General features: G+C 40.7%; 1 protein-coding gene across 8 annotated transcripts in view; it reads right to left on the bottom strand.

Moving 5' to 3' along the window:
- Positions 1-22020, bottom strand: part of Cacnb2 (calcium voltage-gated channel auxiliary subunit beta 2) — a 434620-nt gene that overhangs the window by 334789 nt on the left and 77811 nt on the right. For all 8 annotated transcript variants that reach the window (XM_052729661.1, XM_052729665.1, XM_052729658.1 and 5 more), the window contains one exon: positions 18296-18388. In XM_052729661.1, coding sequence (XP_052585621.1) covers positions 18296-18388 — 93 coding nt within the window. The remainder of the gene's footprint in view (positions 1-18295; positions 18389-22020) is intronic.

Genomic DNA, 22020 nt, shown 5'->3' with positions numbered 1-22020 from the left:
AGTTGTATCATTTTACCTTATGCCAACCCCACTGCCTGCCAAAGTCACATCACAAGGTGGCAAATGGATGGATGAATGAGTAGAAGCATGAGAACCATAGAGAGAACCTTGCACAAGTAAAGCCTTGTGGAGTCAGCAATGTGAAAGAGCCTTCGTTCATGCTGTTTTCACACACAAAATACAGTAACCACTGCAAAGGCCAGGGGATGGCTCAATCTCTAAAATGCCTGCTGCATAAGCGTGAGCACATGAGTTCAAATCCCTAGCAGCACCATTAAAAGGGAAGAGGAGGAGAAGAAGAAGGAGGAGGAGGAGAAGGAGGAGGAGAAAAAGGAGGAGGAGGAAGAGCAGTAGCAGCAGCAACAGCAGCAGCTGCAGCCAGGTGTGGTCACTCGCATCAAGAACCCTAGCACAGGGTGGGTGGACTAAGTGGAACACCACTCTCTGGACAGCCAATTTAGCTCATTGGTGAGTGTCAGGTTCAATGGCTGATGATGTCGAAAACAAAAAGTAAGGTAGAGGAGCTGGTGAGACGGCTCTGAGGTTGAGAGCACTGGCTGCTCTAATAGAGGACCAGGGTTAGGTTCCCAGGATCCACCTGGCAGTTCACAAACATCTGTAACTCCAGCTCAAGGGGATCCAGTACCGCCTTCTAGGCTCTGAAGGCACAAGGCACACATATGATATACATGCATACATGCTGGCAAAACATCCATATATATGCAAGCTTGATCTTTAAAAAACAACATATTAAAAAAATAAGGTGAAGAGCAATCTGAGTAAGGCATTCAGCATTAACCCATGACCTTCATATGTGTATACATGCACACATGAAAATACATACCTCTTCACACCTATACCCTCATACATATGTGAACACACATATACCCACATCTATCCATGCACACATAGCACATGCCTCCCCACACCTGTACCCTCACACATATACACACATATACATACACACAAAAAAATAAATTACTTCATAATAAAACAAAGCACCTTCAAACCTTGAATCCACAGGCACTCTTCTGCTTTGAATAAAAGAGACCAGACACAGATGTGTGGTTCTGAAAAAACAGAATATCAGACCACATGCCATTTTTTCACAACACTGTCACAGCAGTTTATTACATTCATGTTATAAGTCACATTTTCAGACTGGTGCACAAGAAAGAAAGAAAGAAAGAAAGAAAGAAAGAAAGAAAGAAAGAAAGAAAGAAAGAAAGAAAGAAAGAAAGGGAAATGCTAGTAGAATTGCTTTGGTCTGTTTTATGAAAATATTATAAACATCTCCTGAAAGAGTATTAACATTTGGAGTTCTCTAATAAATACTAAGAAAGGTTTCAAAAAGACAGTGAGTATATGGGGCAAAGGTCAGTGTCTCTTGGTAACCAAGAAACCTAATTTTCTCAAAAAGAAAGAAAGAAACCCCACTCTTCCCCAAAACGAATGGCCCGAGGCAGGAGGAATGGGCAATTTTCAAATTATAAGACCACTAATGACTACTTCTGTGCAAGAGAAAATGGTCTGTTAGCCTGAGTTCAAAGGGGTCTACACAAATCCACAGAAAAAGCCACATCTGGGCATTAGAAGAAGCAGCTGTGTGGAGCCCACTAACCTTCAACTGGAGCTCTCTGAGGCGAGGCCATCAATGGGACTGCACGTGGTTTTATCTGCTAAAAAGTCCTAGATTTTTTTTTTTTTTTTTGGTTTTTTTCGAGACAGGGTTTCTCTGTGTAGCTTTGCGCCTTTCCTGGAACTCGCTTTGGAGACCAGGCTGGCCTCGAACTCACAAAGATCCGCCTGCCTCTGCCTCCCGAGTGCTGGGATTAAAGGCGTGCGCCACCACCGCCCGGCCCCCTAGATGTTTTTAAAATGGCAAAACTGGTTAATACAGTTGTCTGTATAGAATGTCAGCTTTCCCCCGCCCTCGTCTCTCATTTAGTCTGGCCCGTCAGCCCTCAGACTTCTAGGAAGAGACAAGCAAGCAGGTAGGCACCATCTAAGGAGTCTTTCCAGTCTTCTTTTTCTGGACCCATTTTCCTTGTTCACCTCCAAAGAATGTGAAATTCCTTCCCCTCTGTGTCTAGGTGGAGGGATCACTCCTCACAGAGCAGAGGCCCTCAAATCCTACCCCCAGGTCCTGGTCTGTCTCTCAGAACTTTTGACTTTCATTTCCCCCATACTCTGTTCACATCTACCTATGCCATGGCTTCTCTCTGCATCCAAGTACTCATTTAAAACAATGGAAACCATGCTGAGACAATGACTTGGGCAATGTAAACACAAGGACCCGAGGTGAACTCCCAGAGCCCATTTTTAAAAGTTGGCCTGATGGCCAGATGGATGCCTAAGGCTCACTAGCCAGTCAGCCTAGCCTATTTGGCAAGTTCCAAGGTGGTGAGAGACCCTATTGCAAAAACAGATTGATTAATTAATTATTAAAGTGGTCCCTTGTCCTCTGGTCAACTCTTTTCTCTCTCTCTCTCTCTCTCTCTCTCTCTCTCTCTCTCTCTCTCTCTCTCCCCCCCTCTCTCTCAAACACACACACACACACACACACACACACACACACACACACACACACACACAGTGAAACTAAAGGTAAGACAGAATAAATTAATACTTTTAGAATTTTCAGATACATTAACTATGTTCAGTATTAAACAGAGAATCCCCTAATTCCTCAATAGTTTCTAAAGCTTTGCCTTGGGCCATCTCACCATTTGGCCCAAACATGACCAAAAGCATACTAATTTGGTATAATAAATGCTATATACTTTCAGGTGTGTGAACTGAGACAAACTAAATAGTTATCAAGGTCTCTCTCCATCTTGTTACATGGGGATACACACAGGATTCACCTCATTAAGACATACTGATAACTCAAGTGTATACAAGAGTGTGGGCACATTGAAAGCATGTAGTGATCAGTATATCTTTATCTAAATATTTTCTTTGACAATACTTGGTTTTCAAATTTATGGACACACATTTATTTGTTCATTTGTTGGCAGTGATGATTTGGATACATTTTTGAGACTGGCTCTCACTATATAGCACAGGATAGCCTCAAATTCTCAATTCTGTGTCTGTTTCTACAGTGTTAGGATTATAGGCATATGCCACCAAGCCTGGCTACCGATGTATAGTCTTAACACCCTTCTTGATTTCAGGATGTGGCATCAAGGACATGATGACACAAGGACCCTTGAAATTCTAGTGCACTCCCTCAAGCCTCCAGCCTCATTGCCCATCGATCTCCCCATGATCTCGAATGCCAAGCACACAGGAACTTTCCATCTCAGAAATGCACCATATGCTTACATTGTTTGAAATCACTGTTGATCATTACTCCAATGGTTTCTGGATCTGCTTTTTTAAACACAGCATTACTTCCTTTAAACTCATCCAGAGCTTTCTTTTGCTCTTCTAGCACATACTTCCTGTAGGTTCACAGCAACAGCTATTTATGTATTAGTCAGCCAAGCTTTTGTTTATTACTTTCCTGGGAATTGGTTCCTACCTCATTTGCTTTTCATTATAACCCAGTATAATCTCCTGAGCCCTTCTAGGTCATAGTACTCAATCATCAGTGAACATGAGGTCCTTCAGGAACTCATTTCAAAGCATACCAGTCCAGCCCGTGATACTAGGAATCTATGGGGCTCCGTGACCTTTCATAGAGCTATCTAGACTTGACTCCCTAAGCACATTCTACTTAGCAAAGGAACATAGCTTGAAATAACATCTTGAAAGGAATATGAACTACACTGTGGTGAACGAGTGAGCACCATCAAATAAATCAGCAAGAGGTGACATGGGATCTTTTGAGGATATTTTGTACAACAAGCACATAGCAGGGCATCTTGACCTAGGATGTGGATTTCTTCCTGATACAGCTCTTCCTGTAACTGTCAGGGGAAAGATTAAGTGAGACTCATAAGGAAGCCTCCTTTTGGTGCTAAATTTCTGCAAGCTTGAAGTAGTAACTCTAAGGATTCTATCATGGATTTTGAAAACTGGAAGTAGGAGAATTACTTTAAGTGGGTGTTAGGAAGTGACTGATGGTGGGTAAGGACTTGTTGAACAAGCATGAGAATCTAAGTTCAAATCCTCAGCACCCATATAACAGCTTGGTGATGCAGGATCCATTGGTAATCCTAGTGCTGAATGGTCAGAGACAGGAAGATGCCTGGAGCTTGGTGGCCAAGCCAATATAGCTGAATTGGTAAGCTCCAGATCTAGTGAGAGACTGAGCCCCTATCTCAAGAGTGAGGTAGGAAGTAATGGAGGAAGACCTACAACAGTGAGTTCTGGCCTCCATCTGCATGTACAAAACTGTGTACATGTACCCACACACACACACGCACATACATATGCCACATATACATAAAACAATTGCTTTTAAATAATTTTATCATACTATGAAGGACGTTGACTCAAGTATATCATTTGATAATAAAATATAAACCTCATTTACAATATAGAAGGTAAATGGAAAATCCAAGTGATAGGAGATTCATATGCATGTATATGTAGAAGTGTTGTATATTTGAAGCTCTCATGCAACTAAGACAATTCATGTCCTGTTCATATGTAAAGGGTCTGGTGTATTATATTATCAGACATTATGCTACAGAGGTAAACAGATTCTCAGCTACACTGATGAGTTCAATCTTCAAAAGCCCCAGGTCAGGTTTTCTGTGTGTTCTTTGTTTGTTTGAGACAGAGTCTTACAACATAGACCATGTTATCTTAAAACTATGTAGCCCCCAAAACAAAACAAAACAAAACAAAAAAAACCTATGTAGCCCAGACTTGCCTTGAACACTGATTACAAGTGCAGGCATCACAGCTGTGTGTCACCATGTCCAACTAAAGTTCTAAGCCTTGTACATGTCTTACAGATTTCTGACATGCATGAACTACAAGTTATTGAGGCTCTAAAAAGGGATTTGAAACTGTGAATAAACAGAATAATCCAGAGGAAAAACCCATGAAATAGAGAAAACGGAAATGGGTCTCAATGAAGATACTGGTTGAATTTATTAAGCTGATTTCTCTAGGCATTTTATTTAATAAAACTAATAAAAAATCTGTGATGTTATTACATTTTATTGAAGCCATCCAGTATGGCAGCTCTGTTTCAGCAGCCCTGGCAAATTAACATGTCACCTATGCCACACTTTGCTTTCAAACTGAACATTGCTTGCATGTGTAGGTGGCGAGGGGTACTAAAGAAAAAGTATGTTTACCACTTTTTGATTTCAAGAGGCAAGACTTTGCCCAAAGAGAAATCAGCAAACCTTCCAGTGATGAGGAAATGTGACTGGGTGTCAAGCTCAAGTTTAAGTCTAGAAGATAAAGACCCCAGACCTAGAAAGGCAGAACCTTCCAAGAAAGAAAGCCTGCGAAGATGGTGAGGGCCGTGAGGATGGAGGAAGCAGGGTCAGAACGTAGTGTCCTTGTCAGAATGAGCAACGCTCTCCTGTGACAGGTGCAAAAGAAAGGGAGGACCAGGCACTGGGACTTTCCTCTGTGCACTAAGAACACAAGGACAGGAGGAGATACAGAAAGCCCTATACGAGCATAATCCTCAGAACAGGATTATGTGACATGGTCGTCAGCTTGTGGCGGGGGACAGTGACTTCCCAAAGACCTATCATTGTCATCCCAAATGTGCATGCCTGGAGGACTCAGAGCTTCCTAAATACCCTGTGATGCACTTCCTATTTTTTCCTTTGATCCTTGAATGCTCACACAAGCGGAAGACAGGAAGCATGATGAACTGGGGTTGAGAGGCAGGTGTCAGACAATGACAAAGAAAACTGCAGGACTCACCTGTTGGGGTGGAAGTTAGAAAATACTTTTCACACTTACTCCAAAATCTAAAAAAATGGCTTTTTCATCATCCAAGAATTATCAAATGTGAATATTTCCAGAAACCAATCCATGTGGACAGGAGTTGGCCCTTCTCACCCATGTATAAGACAGAAAAAGGACCCTTTCCTCGCTCATATGAGACTCCTACCTTAGGCAGGACACCTGTGAAGAACATGAATAATTAACTTGGAGTAACTGATCTTCGGCTGGGTTTAATGGAAACACACACGTTTCTGTAACTTCACTGTTTAATAAAACTATTTCCCTAGTCACAATGGCTAGTTATTCTGTATTAGATTATCTGAATAAATTTCAATTATTCCCATGCAGTTCACTTAGTCTATGCAACTTCTAAAACTTCACATGGCTTTATCCAAGCTGAACATGAATAAAAATAGAAGAAAAGAGGGAAAGTGCAATTCAAAACATATCTGTGAGGCTGAAAAAATAAAAGCACCTGCAAAAATAATTCTTGGTTTAAAAGAGATATATTTATCCCAGTGGGAAAAAGGGTGCATACAAGAATTATTTTCAATGCCAAAATTCACAAAATAGTAATGGAGATCTAATCCAGGATAGTTTATAGAGTGGGTGTTCAAATACGTGGATAAAAACAATTCTGAGAGTGAGCAAAATTTTTACATAATATAGTCTTATTACACACACACACACACACACACACACACACACATACACAATATGTTCACACAGACATGTGAAAACTAGTGTATCCATAGTGATTGTTACACTTGTTTGCTCTGTAGAAAGAGCAGGGAAACTTACAAAGGTAAATATTTTTATGCTGACATGCTTCAACATGGTTTTTAAAAGGACACAAAACAGATCCTGCCATTCACAAAATGCAAGCAAATGTCTCGTAGGATTGAGAGACATTTACAGGAAATCAGAGGCAGTAAATCTACTAGCTTCTTATTTATAGCTGTGTTTGTGACGGATGCAGGATAACAAGGCAACAAGCCAGTATTTAAGGGCTGAAAGATTTATCCAGCCTTAAACACACCAGTCTCCGCAGGCCTGGAGTCTGTAACCATTATCACAGTTTAATCTGCCTTTGCAAAACAAAACTGAAAAATATACTGCGTGTCTCTGTGATTAATCATTTATATTTAAAGCCAATCTGAACAAATATAAAAGATCCAGAGAAGCAGAACTAAGAACACTGGTATTGGGAGATGATGGAATTTGTTTAGAATACCATGTTCTAAAAGTGTCACGCAACCTTCTGTTCAATATTTGCCTCATTCCATGTTGTCACTCTGATTTGCATTCTGGAAGCCCTTAGAAGCTACAGGATTACTGAATTACAACCACAACATATGTTGGTGAGCCAGAATCCCAGATGAGTGCCTGGGTCCTTCCCTGACAACCACAGAGAATACTGGTCCTTGAAAATTCCAGGAAAAAAATGGTGTGGATTCATAAGCCTCAACTTCTCACATACCAGTACAAGTCAGTACAACTCAAAGACCTATAGAAGTCATCAGTTCAAACAGTTAGTGAATCTTGGCCAAACATGGCAGGAACCTATAGCAGAGCTCAGATCTCAAAAGAACAATACTCAACTTCATATAGAAAAACAAAAAACCAAGGATAGCTAAAACAATCCTGTATAATAAAGCAAATTCTGGAGGTATCACCATCCCTGAACTCGAGCTCTACTACAGCGCTATATAATGAAACAGCTTGGTATTGACATAAAAACTGACATGTGGCCCAATGGATGGAATTGAAGACCCTGACATTAATCCACACACCTATGAACACCTGATTTTTACAAAGAAGCCAAGACTATACAATGGAAAAAAGAAAGCATCTTCAACAAATGGTGCTGGCATAACTGGATGTCAACATGTAGAAGACTACAAATAGATCCATATCTATCACCATGTACAAAACTCAAGTCCAAGTGGATCAAAGACCTCAACATAAAGCTAGTTACACTGAACCTGATAGAAGAGAAAGTAGGAAGTACTCTTGAACACACTGGCACAGGAGACCACTTCCTAACTATAACACCAGTATCACAGACACTGAGAGCAACAAATAATAAATGGGACCTCCCAAAACTGAGAAGCTTCTATAAGGCAAAGGACAGGGTAAATTAGACAAAATGACAGCCTACAGAATAGGAAAAGATCTTCACCAACCTCACATCTGATAGAGGGCTGATTTCCAAAATATATAAAGAACTCAAGAAAATAGACATCAAAATACTGAACAATCCAATTAAAAAATGGGCTACAGAGCTAAACAGAGAATTCTCAACAGAGGAATTTCAGATGACTGAAAGACATTTAAGGAATTTCTCAACATCCTTAGTCATCAGGGAAATGCAAATCAAAATAACTCTGAGATACCATCTTCTACCTGTCAGAATGGTTAAGACAAAAACACTGAAGACAGCTTATGTTGGAGAGGATGTGGAGCAAGGGGAACACTCCTCCACTGTTAGTGGAAGTGCAAACTTGCATAGTTACTTTGGATATCAGTATGGCAGTTTCTCAGAAAATTGGGAATCAATCTACCTCAAGACCCAATGATACCACTCTTGGGCATATACCCAAGGAATGCTCAATCATCCACAAGGACACTTGCTCAACTATGTTCATAGTAGCATTATTTGTAATAGCCAGAACCTAGAAACAACCTAAATGCCCCTCAATTGAAGAATAGATAAAGAAAATGTGGTACATATACACAATGGAGTACTACTCAGCAGTAAAAAACAATGACATTATGAAATTTTCAGGCAAATGGATGGAACTAGAAAATATCATCCTGAGTGAGGTAACCTAGACTCAGAAAGTCAAACATGGTATGTACTCACTCATAAGTGGATACTAGATGTAAAGCAAAGGAATATCAGACTACAATCCACAGCTCCAGAGAAGCTAGGTAACAAGGAGGACCCTAAGAGGGACACATGGATCATTCTGGGAAGGGGAAATAGATGAGATCTCCTGAGTAAACTGGGTGTGGGGGGCAATAGAGGGTAGGGGATGGGGGATGAGAACATAAGGAAACAACAGGATGGTTGAACTGGAAGAGGGATAGAGTCGGGGAGCAATGAAAGAGATATCTTGATAGAGGGAGACCATGGGGATAGGAAGAAATCTGGTGCTAGGGAAGTTCCCAGGAATCCACATGGATGACCGCAGCTTAGACTACTAGCAATAGTGAAGAGGGTGCCTGAGCTGGCCTACCCTGGTAATCAGATTGGTGAATACCCTGTCATCATAGAGCCTCCATTCAGTAACTAATGGAAACAGATGCAGAGATCCACAGCCAAGCACCAGGCCGAGCTCCAGAAATCCAGTCAAAAAGAGAGAAGGGGGATTCTATGAGCAAGGGGAATCAAGATCACAATGGGGAAACCTACAGAGACAACCAAACCAAACTAGTGGGAATTCATGAACTTTAGAGCAACAGCTGCGGAGCCTCCATGGGACTGGACTAGGCCCTCTGCATGGGTGAGACAGTTGTGTAGCTTGATCTGTTTAAGGGGCCCCCTGGCAGTAGAATCAGGTCCATTCCTGGTACATAAGCTGGCTTTTTGGAGCCCACTACCTATGGTGGGACTCCTTGCACAGCCTTGGTGCAGTGGGGAGGGACTTGGACCTGCCTCAACTGAATGTACCAGGCTTTGCTGACTCCCCATGGGAGGCCTTACCTTTCCAGAGGAGGGGATGAAGGATGGGCTGAGGGGAGCAGGAGGAGGGATGAGAGGGGGATCTGTGGTTGGTATGTAAAATAAATAAAAAAATTTTAGTAGAAAGGAAAGAAAGAAAAATGGAGAAAGAAAAGAAGGGGGAATGAGGGAGAGTAAGAGAAAAGCAGAAAGCAGGGGTGGGATGGGAGAAATGACAGAGCGGGTGAGGAAGGAGGAGGGACAAGGGGAGATGGGGATGAAGGAGAAGAGGATAGAGAGGGTGACGAAGAAGGGAGGAAGAGAGAGACAAAAATACTGCAGAATAAGCACGAACATTCTCTGCCACACTGTCTCTCACACTGTCTCTCACACTGTCTCCCACACTGTCTCCCACACTGTCTCCCACACTGTCTCCCACACTGTCTCCCACACTGTCTCCCACACTGTCTCTCACACTGTCTCCCACACTGTCTCTCACACTGTCTTCCACACTGTCTCTCACACTGTCTCTCACATTGTCTCTCATATTGTCTCTCACACTGTCTCCCACACTGTCCCCACAGCTGCTCTAATTTCCACGACCACACTTCTCCACAGTGTGCATAGTTTTCCTTAACCTTGGCAATGTCAAAGAATGTATACAGTTAGGGGTTCCTACACTTACTCTTATGGAAAAGAACAACACAAATGTTCTACCCTTCAATGCCAGGTAGGCGCAACAATTATTCCTAGTTCAGCTGTTTTTTTGTCTTTCAGTAAACTAATTTACCCCATTAGGCTCTGGTGTTAAAATATTTTTGTTTTCTTTCTGAACAACAGCCCTTGGGTATTTTACCTTCTTTCTTTGAATTTATAAGAAAACTTGATCCGTGGAATAAATTAAGAAATAATGAGGAATGAAGATTGTCATCCACTCATCTGTTCTAAACACAGCCAGAGAGCACAGAGCTTATATAAGAATCAAAGGCAACCTCAGTACCTCCAATTATCTTAACAGTACACAATTACAAGGGCTTTGTGTACTCAACACGTTTTAGTACATAAACAATTGGAACAATCCTCATTGATTTGCCATCCGGTGTCTGTAAGTCATGGGTAACACTTTCTGCCCTTTAATCCATTAGCATTAAAGTATTTGTTTTACTTATAAAGCCAAGCCCTGGTGGACTATAAACTATTTCTGAAGCAGCCTCACATAAAACGAGGTGTAATGTTTGCCTAGCCTCACCCAGATTCAGGACCTGGATGATTTCTGGGACCACGTCAGCTATAGCCAGTCCTCCAAACAGACCGGCACAGGCTACAGATGATTCACAGTCAAGTTCACTTCTGTTTGTTTAACACAGAATGGAAGCTTCCAGAATCCTAAAATTCTAAAATTTGCATGTTCCTGCAAATTCTTGGAAGGAGAGAAAGAAACAAAGAGTCTTCCAACTGTGTCTGTCCTTCTCGTTACCAACAGGAATGGTGGGGTACACTGAAATGTGACACGAACTGAGAATTGAAGCGATTTTTGCTGGAAGAAATAAAGGGATGCTGGCATTTAAAAAGTCATGGAGCTGAGCTGGGGAGATGGCCCAGTGGGGAAGAACGTTTGCAGCTTAAGCAAAAGGACCTGAGATTGTATCTCAGCACCTTTGTTAGAAGCTGGTCATGGTTGCACACATGCCCAGATTCCAAACATTATGTTGGGTGGAGATAGAAAAATCACTGGGGGCTTGCTGGCCACAAGCCTAGCACCAGCTTCAGTGAGAGACCCTGACTCAAAGGATTAAGATGGAGAGATACACCAGGACTCTCAACATCCTTCTTTGGTCTCCACATGTACCAGCACTCATGTATTCATACACAAATATGCAGAAGCACCACAGTCGCACACATTCATATTCTCCCTCTCCCTCTCCCTCTCCCTCTCTGTCTCTCTCTCACACACACACTAAACAAACAAACTAATAAATAAATAAACAAGTAAAAATGAAGTCATAACACAGAGTGAAACTATAATACTAAGGCCACCCTCATTTTCTTCTAAATAAAGTTCAGAGTTGAGATAAACTTAGTGTCTTCACATGCTTTATGGTTTTGACATAGAATGTTCCTATAGTCAGGTACTTGGGAGGCAGAGGCAGGAGTATCTCTGTAAGTTCCAGGCCAGCCTGGTCTATAGAGGGAGTTCCAGGATAGCCAGGGATACACAGAGAAACCCTGTCTTGGAAAAAAAAAATCAGTAGGACCATATGTATGAAACATTTGGTTCCTCTAGCTGGTGGCACTGCTTTGCGAGGTTGTGGGGCCTTTGGGACTGGCATGACCACAGAGATGAGTCTCAGGGGATGTGCTTGAAGGTGACATCCCCTTCTGGTCTCAGGCAGAGCCCTCTGTTTAAAAAAGACATGAGCAGTCTCTGCCACATGCTCCAGCCACCATGATGGACTGACAGCCCCTGAAACTGCGACCCAATCCTTTCTTCCCCCAAGTGGCTTCTATTGGGAATTCTGATACCACAATAAGGAAAAGAAGATAATACAGTGTGTTTCATTCTAAAAACAATGGTATTCATTTCTCCTGAGCTAAGCAAGTTAAACACTTGTGATAGATTTCCACTAATCTGTGTCTTTTTGTTACAGGAGAGTGTAAAGTCACAAAAAAAGAAAAAAGAAAAAAAAAAGAAAACAATCTGGGATCAGCTGCCTAGACTCAAATTCCCAATGCAATCTTCCTTATGATGTGACTGTGACTAAATTACTTTCTTTGCCTGTGCCTGAGGTTTCTGAACTGCAGAATTGGAGGCCTACACATCGTAACACTTAATAAAAGTCAGCTGTCAGTACTTCTCCCAGAATCCTTGTTACTTATTGATGTTTTAATAAATGTTCCAAACAGACAATTGCATTTTTTGAGTCATAGTAGTGAATGGGTAAATGGTGCTTATTTGCATATTTCTAATTGACATACAGGTTTTAACTTCTGTAATACATAAAGCTAATTTTTTGGAAGGGGCCTATTTGCCATGTGAAAATGATGAGATGTCAAAAGGCAGAGTCATTGAGGAATTTATATTACCTAAATACATTGTATTCATGTATGAAATTACCAAAGAATAAACAAAAACTTGAAAAAAAAACTAGTTATTCATCCAAAGGCCAAATACAAATGGGAGAGGCAACACTCAGACTCAGCATTTAACTATTTTCCTGCTTCTTGCAGAAAAGCGTTTGGAACAAATCTCACAAGATCATAACTGATTTTATACAAATGGGAGAGGCAACACTCAGACTCAGCATTTAACTATTTTCCTGCTTCTTGGAGGAAACCATTTGGAACAAATCTCACAAGATCATAACTGATTTAAGAGAAAAATATGAAAATTATGAGTTTAGGATGTACTGCCCATAGAGCATACCGAGGTGACGGTTTACCCACAACATACACAAATGAGGCAGAGTAAACACATAATTAGCTTTCTTTCCAGTCAACACTTTAACAAAGTACAGGTCAGGACAGGTGTCAAAATGTGTGACACAGAATCTTTGGTAGTCCATCACATCATGACAGCTCATAGAGAGAGAAGGAGAGCCTAGAGTAAACTCTCTCTCTCCACTCTCTCATGGGAAATCCCATGATGTTTGTAACAGACAGCCAAGAAGCCTGTGAGCAAAGGCCCCTTCAGGACACAACACCAAGCCCAGCTCTAGCATGAAACTGATGTACTCAAGAGATACACTCTTCAAGAGGGGCAGGAGTTAGTCAACCTTAAATCCCTGAACTATCACTGAATCCAAATAGGTTCCCAAAGCCAGAAAGATGGTTGCATGGTTGGGTAATGAGAGGTGCCTGACAAAATGGAGCCCGTGCCTGGCACAGAACTGCTCTTTGTGGTAGCTGTAGTTTTACTTCGAAGCTCAAAGCAGAAATTTCCTAATAGGCATTTATTTTCTTAAGAATAAGGATTCTTTTTAAAAATTAAGCTTAGTTAGAGAAACACACACACACACAACAACAACAACAACTGGAAAAACTACAACAGCAATCTGAAAATTAACCACAGGAAAATGCACTATATCCTTTTATTGCTTAGCCTTTTTTTTCCACTTTATAATAAATTCTAAAACTTCATCATATTCCAATAGTTATGATACAACTTTAATCAAATATGTATAAATCTAGTTATTGTGGCTAATGACATATTTAGTATAAAGAATGATTTTATAAAATCCTCAGAAGATCTTTCAGATTGTGTGTATTTATATATAATACTCCCCAGATGTTTCTTAGCTACAGAGAAATTATGGCTTAATTATTAGCAAGTCAATACTAACACCAGAGTGAATAACCATCCCACTTTCAGACTGAGATATAAAATATTGGCATCAAGTGCTGGCTACTTGTGAACAGTGAAATGGCCAGATGTTGCCAGAAGTAATGTGAATTGACAGTCACTTTGAAAAACTGTTCTTCACTACTGACCTTATTGAGCATATACACCCCATATGATCACAGTTTTCATTGTATTTATTGCACAAAAGTACATCCATATGTGCCAATAATACACCCCAGAATTTACACGGCAGCACTGTCTTCTTAACCTCAAAGAGAAAGCAGCCAGTGTCTATCAAGGGCAACATATGTAAATTAACTGTGGCACAGCCCATGCAATGCAGTGCTGTACAGCAAAGAAAATCAACCAAGTATTGAAATGGCCACAATGGATGATTATGACCAATTATGAAGCTGGGTGCAAGAATTTAGACATAAAGCAATTTAGTTTACCTAAAATCTCAAAAGAAGTAAAATGAATTCATATCAGGAAGGAAGAACTTGGTTGTCTTTAAGAAGGAGAGAACACAGATTGAAAGCAGTTAGCTGAGGGATTTGGGTGTGGAATGTTGACTCTTTGTGATAGTGGTTGTATGGGTCCATTGACTGAGCCCACTGATATGAGCACATGAGTTACATGCTTCTTAGCAAACATAATCCATTATCAATAAGAGCAAGAACTGAAAGTTAAGAAGGGCAGTGGTGGTGCATGCCTTTAATCCCAGCACTCGGGAGGCAGAGGCAGACAGATCTCTGTGAGTTCGAGGACAGCCTGGTCCACAGAGTGAGTTCCAGGAAAGCCTGAGCTATAATGTGAGACTCTGTCTCAAAAAAACAAAAAAACAAAACAAAACAAAAAAAGAATTGAAAGTTAAAAAAGAAAGACCTCTTTCACACCTCACAAATAGATTTGTGCCATGAGCAGCCATGCCAGATTCCTGATGGTTTAAGCAAGAGAGAATTATGTTCTCACAGTACCAGAGCCTGAGGCTCCGAGGCTGAGACCTAGGTGTATGGCTATTTTCTTGCTGAGTCCTCAAATGGCCTTTTGCTGTGTATACAGCCTCCTTGCTGTCTCTTCATTTCCCAAGGCCACTGATCTCAAACTAGGACCCCAAACTTCTCATCTTATTTAACCTTATTGACCCCCATGAAGAAGCTTTCCCCACATAAATCTCAGTAGGGTTCTACACATGATTTTTCAGGAGAAGCAAGTCATCTGAAATAAGCTCCCTGATTTTCTATTAGTTAGAGAGAGAGAGACAGAGAGAGACAGAGAGAGACAGAGACAGAGAGACAGAGAGAGACAGAGAGACAGAGACAGACAGAGAGAGAGAGATCTTAATTTCTTTATCCTAAATTGTCATAGCCCCAGCTTTTAAACCATTTAACTATGAGTAGTATAATTACCTAAAAGTACCCATTTCCCAGTTTTTAAAGCCTATGTACTGTAATACATTAAAGACCAAACAAAAAACCCAGAATTCTAAAATTTTCAAATTACATAGAAATTATTTTTAAATCAAATACCATAATGAATCTAATTGAATAGTTCTGTTAAATAATGCCATTATAACCTTCATGCTTGTGGTCCCAGGTACTTAGGAGGCTGAGGAAGAAGAATAATCTGAGCTCATGAGTTCAATACCAGCCTGAGTAATACAGCAAGACTCCACTAAAAAAAATGGAAAAGAAGAAAATAAATTCCAGTTCTAGTGATCAAATATCCCTCTAATACTAATTATAAATGCCCCCTAGCCACAGACAGGTACATAACCAATACTTGTTTAACAAACATGTTACTGACAAAAAGAAGAACATTTTCACATTCTATAATAACCTAGCATGCTTGCTCCTACCATTGGCCACGAGTTTCTGCAAACACTCCCCCAATCCACTTCTATTAGGAATCTAACCATGTCAGAGTAGCTTTTGTTCAATTTCATATGGCAGGAAAATAGGAATGCCGTTGCAATGGAGATTACATTATCAAAAACAAAACAAAAAAAAAAGTATAATTTCCAACTCGAAGCCCCTGCCAGGCCGCTGGGCTTTGCTCTGGATGATGCGAGCAGGTTTCTGATGAACTGCTTAGATAATTGCTACCCCAGATCCGTGCCATACAAAGTACCTCATTCCATTGAGATTCTAGAAGAGGCCCTCCAGTTTTTGACTCTTTTGACTAGACCTTTTTCCTTCTTACATGCTCACATATGTTTTAACAATATCTAGATTTAAATGATTGAACAGCTGCCCGAGTCACTCACAATTGTGTCTCAAACATACTTTCCTAAGAACTCAGTGTCAAAAAAAAAGACATTATAGATAGGAAAAACAAACTCTAGTTCATTCATAGGCAGTGCAGAAATCCATGAAATCCCTCCTTGTGAATTGAAATCTCAAAATTTCATATACGAGGAACACATGGCAAAAAGAGATGGCTGGAAAAGGAGTTGGCCTTTCAATTAAGTGCTTAAAGGAGCAATGATGGGCTCCACACCATTAATTCTGATTCACTATAACTTGCTCATTTGAAACACCTCAGTTTTCACCCACTTGCCTCAAGCTGCTTGGCGTCATCTATTGCCTCACTGCAGCTCCTATTCCGAAGACTCTTAGAGGTGTCTGCTCTGCATCATCCAATGCTCAACCCTGATGCAATGATTCAGAGTTCTGCAGTTGCACTCTCCAGGTTCAGTCCCATTACCCCAAGAACAAAATCAAAGTGGGAGCTTGACATGTAAAAGGCTTTGGCTACTTTCCTTTTAACTGACTCACCTAAGCTAAATAACTAAATCCCAGGCCCTTCAGGCTTCCGAGGGACTCTAATACCAGTTCTGTGTATGTTACCATCAGACAAGCAAACCTACCATAAGCTCCTCACACTATGTCCAGCTCCCTGACACCAGTGAAAAATCGATCTAGGAGGGACCACACTTAGGGAACCACACCTGGCTTGATCTTTTTCTTTCTAAATGTTTCTTTGCAAACAAGTTTCCCTCCTTAGTAACCTTCTGTCTTTTTTTTTTTTTTTTTTGACTTCTTGTAACCAAAACAATTCCCAATGGGTAGAGATAAAATTCTTTTCTCAGTTGCGTAAAAGTTGCTTGGCTGCGCCTTTGCCGTATTCAAACAGTGCAAGAGGGGACTGATGGTTGGACAAAAATCACCTGTGTTTGTATAAGGACTATTCATATCACTGCTATGGAACCAGTAAGTATAGACACAGCAGGCAGACATGTTTAAAGCCAACTGTGGTCTACTGTGAGAAATAAGCCTGAATGAAACTCTTGGGGACAGGGTCAGTAAAGTCATCAGAATCAACTGAGATAGAGAAAGGGTCAAGTGTTATGATCTCCAACAAAATCAAAAATAAAACACAAAAGATCAAAACAGGATTCATAGAGGACTCCTGTCAAAGACACATGGGGCAAGAGCAGAGTCTGGGCTCTTGATAAAAGACCCAAGAGGTACTGGAAACAAGTGACATCCAAAGAAGCCACTCAGTGTTTCCAGTAGAACCATTGATCTAGGCAATGAGCTGCATCCAAAGGAATTATATACAGATTCACTAGTCTGAAACTGACCATCAATCAGCCAGGAAAGCATGCTCTCCTAAATATCCTTCTCCTATGTCCAGTGTCACTGGGAGGTGCCAGATGACACATGCTCACCCACACACTTCATGAAGCTTCAGTATGCTCACCTGTATCTCATGAGGTAACACTGACCATGTCCCTCGGAGGACTGACTACTGTGTGCCTCCTCTGGGACTTGAAGTACTTTCTGTTGCAATACATGAGTGTTTATTAGGCAGCCTGATGCTTTCTGCAGGGCAAGACTTTACCATAATTTACTGACATGAAGACTGCTTCAATCTCTAAAAACAACAAACAGCTAAGTTGCATGTGAAGCCATCATACAATCTATGTAACCTTAGAAGTGAGAACCATTCAAGACCAAAGACAGTTTTCTCTTTCTCAATCCAAAGCCACAGAAAGAAGGAGGAGGGAGAGGAGGGGAGGAGGAGGGGGAGGAGGAAGATGACAGTAAGCTAAAGAAAGATCCGTATTGCCATGTCATAGTTGTGGGCACAGATGCCCCCCTCCCAAAGACTACCGAAACTCACAACTCACTCCATTGTAGCATTTCTGTCTTTCTGTGAGAAGAAAATGCTCCATAATGAATTCTGCAGCTGATTCTCCCCAACTTGCCAGGCAAGAATGCAATTATTATTCAGAGTCACACTTGAAGCATAAATATTTTCATTAGTACATTAAACTGCACGCGTTTCACTTCGATTTCAAGTAAAAATATTGCATAAATCTTCAGAGTGAGAATTTAAAACCACTAAAAAAAAAAAAAAAAACTTCATTTTACATCTACTTCTCAAGACCATGGACTTGAGAGCTCCCTTACCTGGCGGACAAAGCTGTTTGAGGTGGTGTCTGATGACGTGCTTCCGTCTGAGCCTTTAAACCTGTTTTTCCTCCTGGCTCCTTTTCCATATGACTACATACAAGAGAAAGAGAGAGAGACAGAAATAAGGTAATCATAACCTTTCACAGGAATCTAGCCCCATTCCAAAAGTGTCAGAAGCCCAAATTGGTAAGAAATTTGCTATTGTATGGGCATCGTTGGAAAATCAATATTGGGGAACCATTAAAACTTCTTTCAGATCTATAAGTACACAGGGGCGGAGTTTCGAAAAAGCACTTAGTGACTGGTAGACTGAGGCAATGTATATTTGCTGAGATAGTTTTGTATCCCAGAAGAAAACCCACTAAAGATAAAACTTTTTTAAAAGGCATTTACAAACAAGAAAGTTAAGAATGGGAGACACTAACAGGGTCAAAAACAGAATTGAGTTGAGAACAAACATTTACCAACAAACTTGCTTTTTCTATTCTATTTCTGTTCTAGAGTTCACATTCAGAGCACTGCAATAAACTATGCATGATTTGATGTGAATTCTAAGCAAGAGAAGTCACTGCAAGCATTATTCATTAAAACATAAGTATCGTTCTTACCACTTTGAGGAAAACAGTTTATTCTGACATCTAGTCTGTATATGTGTAAAAATACTTCAACCCTGAATTTTAGAGTTGAATACATATATATTGAGATGGGAATACCGCCTACAGTGTACTTTAAGAAAATTCTTTAAGTGTCAAACACCACTCTTATTTTCAAATGTGATTATTTTTATGTATTAAACAAAAGCGTATCTCACAGGTTTGTTTTTAAGTAGTAAGTGAAATGAAGATCTCCAAATATAATTCAATGGTAGAATGCTTACCTAGCATGTGGGAGGACCTCCTTTAGACACACACACACACACACACACACACACACACACACACACACACACACACACGAGTGAGAGTTACTTATAGAATTTAGGGTAAGAGCTAGCTTACAATAAGCATCCATATACTATACAAAAAGTGAAAGCCGCTTGAGGGCTCAGAAGTGGAAGGAATATCCTGGGCTGAAGTACATGACATCAGTTATTGTTAGGTTTATAGAAACTTCATTAGATGATCAAAAGTTATGCAGTCTGCCTTTTAAAAATCACCACACTCAGGTTTTGAAAATGCTACTTAATTATGTTTGATTATTTATAAGGTTTTCATAAAACTGAAAATACCTTAGAAAGCATAACATACGCAGGCTAAAATCTATTGTGAACATTTGTGTCCTGGGCCATTTAAATGGATTTGCCATCGGTGAGAATGTGGTGCAATATTAAAGAAAAAAAATTCTTAAGTATGTTTGTTCTCTTCCAAGTATCTAAGGGCTTTATGTAATACAAACACGTTTCCACGGCGTCTGATTAACTCTCAACTTTGTAAAAGGAAAGAGGAGCGGGGCTGGTTTTTTCGTGTGACATACAAGGCTCCCCTCACTTCACAGCTTATTCTTCTTACTTATATAAACATTATTTGGCAAACTGTTGAAAAATAACATTCTTTTAACAGCACTCTTCCTTTTCCAATTATTTTGTAAAGGTTTGGACAAAGGCATTTTACCAGGCCAAAGAAGGCTAAAAGAGGTATGAAAATCCCCTACACTTAAAAAAAAAAATCATGATTCCATATGGAAAATTACTTATTACTTTGAAAGAATTTTGTAAGATCTAGCATGTTTCTTTAGGACACTTGCGAGTGGTCTATGTGAAACACATTATTTATCCTCATAAAGAATATGTTACTTTTGAGAACAAAGACAAAATATAATCTTATTGCTGTGTTTCTTTTCCCTTTTGGTACCATTTTGAAATGGCTAGGAAACAACAATTCTATTATTTTTGATTTCATCATTCTAATGATAACAATGCTTGTTCTTCAGCTGCTTGGGTGTCTTAGGCTTTTCCTGGCTACTCAAAATTGTACAATCAGCCCTGTGAGAACAGAGAACGAATGCTGAGGGGAGGCTGCTGTCCTTAAAAAAAGAAGGGAGCCGGGCGGTGGTGGAACACGCCTTTAATCCCAGCACTCAGGAGGCAGAGGCAGGCAGATCTCTGTGAGTTTGAGGCCAGCCTGGTCTCCAAAGCGAGTTCCAGGAAAGGCGCAAAGCTACACAGAGAAACCCTGTCTCGAAAAACCAAAAAAAAAAAAAAAAAAAAAAAAAAAAGAAGGGAAGGAAGGAAGGACGGAAGGACAGATGACAGACACATTCAAATTTCACATTAGTTTTTTTGAATCTCCTGGTAATATTGTTTGCAAACATTATTTTAGGTGTACTTAGCTTTCAACAGAATATATGTGCTATGAAGTTTTTCAGTTTTCAACTATTTTAGACACAGTTTATAGTCTTAAAAAAAGTGTGGCATACCAAAGTATATGCAAACTGTTAATTTTTAGTCTTTGTGTGTAAATGATGTGTGTGTGTGTGTGTGTGTGTGTGTGTGTGTGTGTGTGTGTGTGTGTGCTTGTTTGTGTCCGTTTGTACAGAGGTTAGAAGATGACCTCTGGTATCAGTCCTCGCCTTCTATGTTGTTTGAGACAGTATCTCTTGTGGTATGCTGCAGTGGATAGCAGGCTAGCTGGGCCACAAACTTCTGTGGTTTCTGGTGTCCTTGCAGTCCCATCTCACTGCAGAAGTGCTAGGACTAGAGCTGTGTGCCACCAGGCCTTGTTTTACGTGGGTTCTGGGGATTCAAACTCAGACCCTCACACTTGCACAGCAAGTTCTTTATCCACTGAGCGATTTCCCAGACCCACTAGCAGGCTACACTCTCCCTCAACCACACATATCTTTAAGGAGTGACTAAAAGCATTAAATATTTGAAATTTTGTACTGTTATAGGCAGTTGCCATTCAGTATATGCCATATTTATTGGAGCCAAAATAAACCAATATGCTCATTTATATCTCAATCGTGTTATTTTACTCATTTTAGCATAACTATTTTTTCCGCTGTCTAAAGGCCCTACTCCACAGGAACTATACTATAAGTCTTTCCAGGAACCTGTGTCTGGGGCACTCACAGGCCCTAAAGGAGAACCTACCGCTACTGTTTTGCTAAATGGAGCATGCCTCAGCCCTAAGAGGGATGTCTGTATCACCTCCTACCACCAAAACCCAAAGACCATTACAGAATTAGAGGCAGAAAGCATGTAAGGGCCAGAGGTTCAGGAGGCATACTGGAAAAAAAAAGTGTTTTCTGAACATAACCTAGTGAAGAAGCACTCATGAGCTCACTACAGATGTGGTTGCCTGCATAAGACCTGCATAAGACAGGGCCCATCAACATTCCGTCCTGGAATGGGAGGGTTCATGATGCCCCATCCTTCTCTGAGGGACTGTTGATACCTAATGGTGGTTCAAGGAGGGGCGTCGTTTTCTTCAGGGTTGCAGCACTGATAAGTTACCCAGGCTCACACAGTCAGTCCTAACCAACTCTGTGAGGCGTGCACACAAAAAGGAAGAAGGAGAGGGACTTCTTGGGAAGAAGGGAGAATGAGACAGAGTAATAGAAGTGAAAAAAGTCGCCGGGCGGTGGTGGCGCGTGCCTTTAATCCCAGCACTCGGGAGGCAGAGCCAGGCGGATCTCTGTGAGTTCGAGGCCAGCCTGGTCTCCAAAGCGAGTTCCAGGAAAGGCACAAAGCTACACAGAGAAACCCTGTCTCGAAAAACCAA

Source organism: Peromyscus californicus, unplaced genomic scaffold (assembly GCF_007827085.1).
Source record: "Peromyscus californicus insignis strain IS unplaced genomic scaffold, ASM782708v3 Scaffold_8__1_contigs__length_139910024, whole genome shotgun sequence".
Taxonomy (NCBI): Eukaryota; Metazoa; Chordata; class Mammalia; order Rodentia; family Cricetidae; genus Peromyscus; species Peromyscus californicus.
The sequence above is the reverse complement of the archived record's forward strand: the minus strand, read 5'-3'. Positions and strand labels throughout refer to the sequence as shown.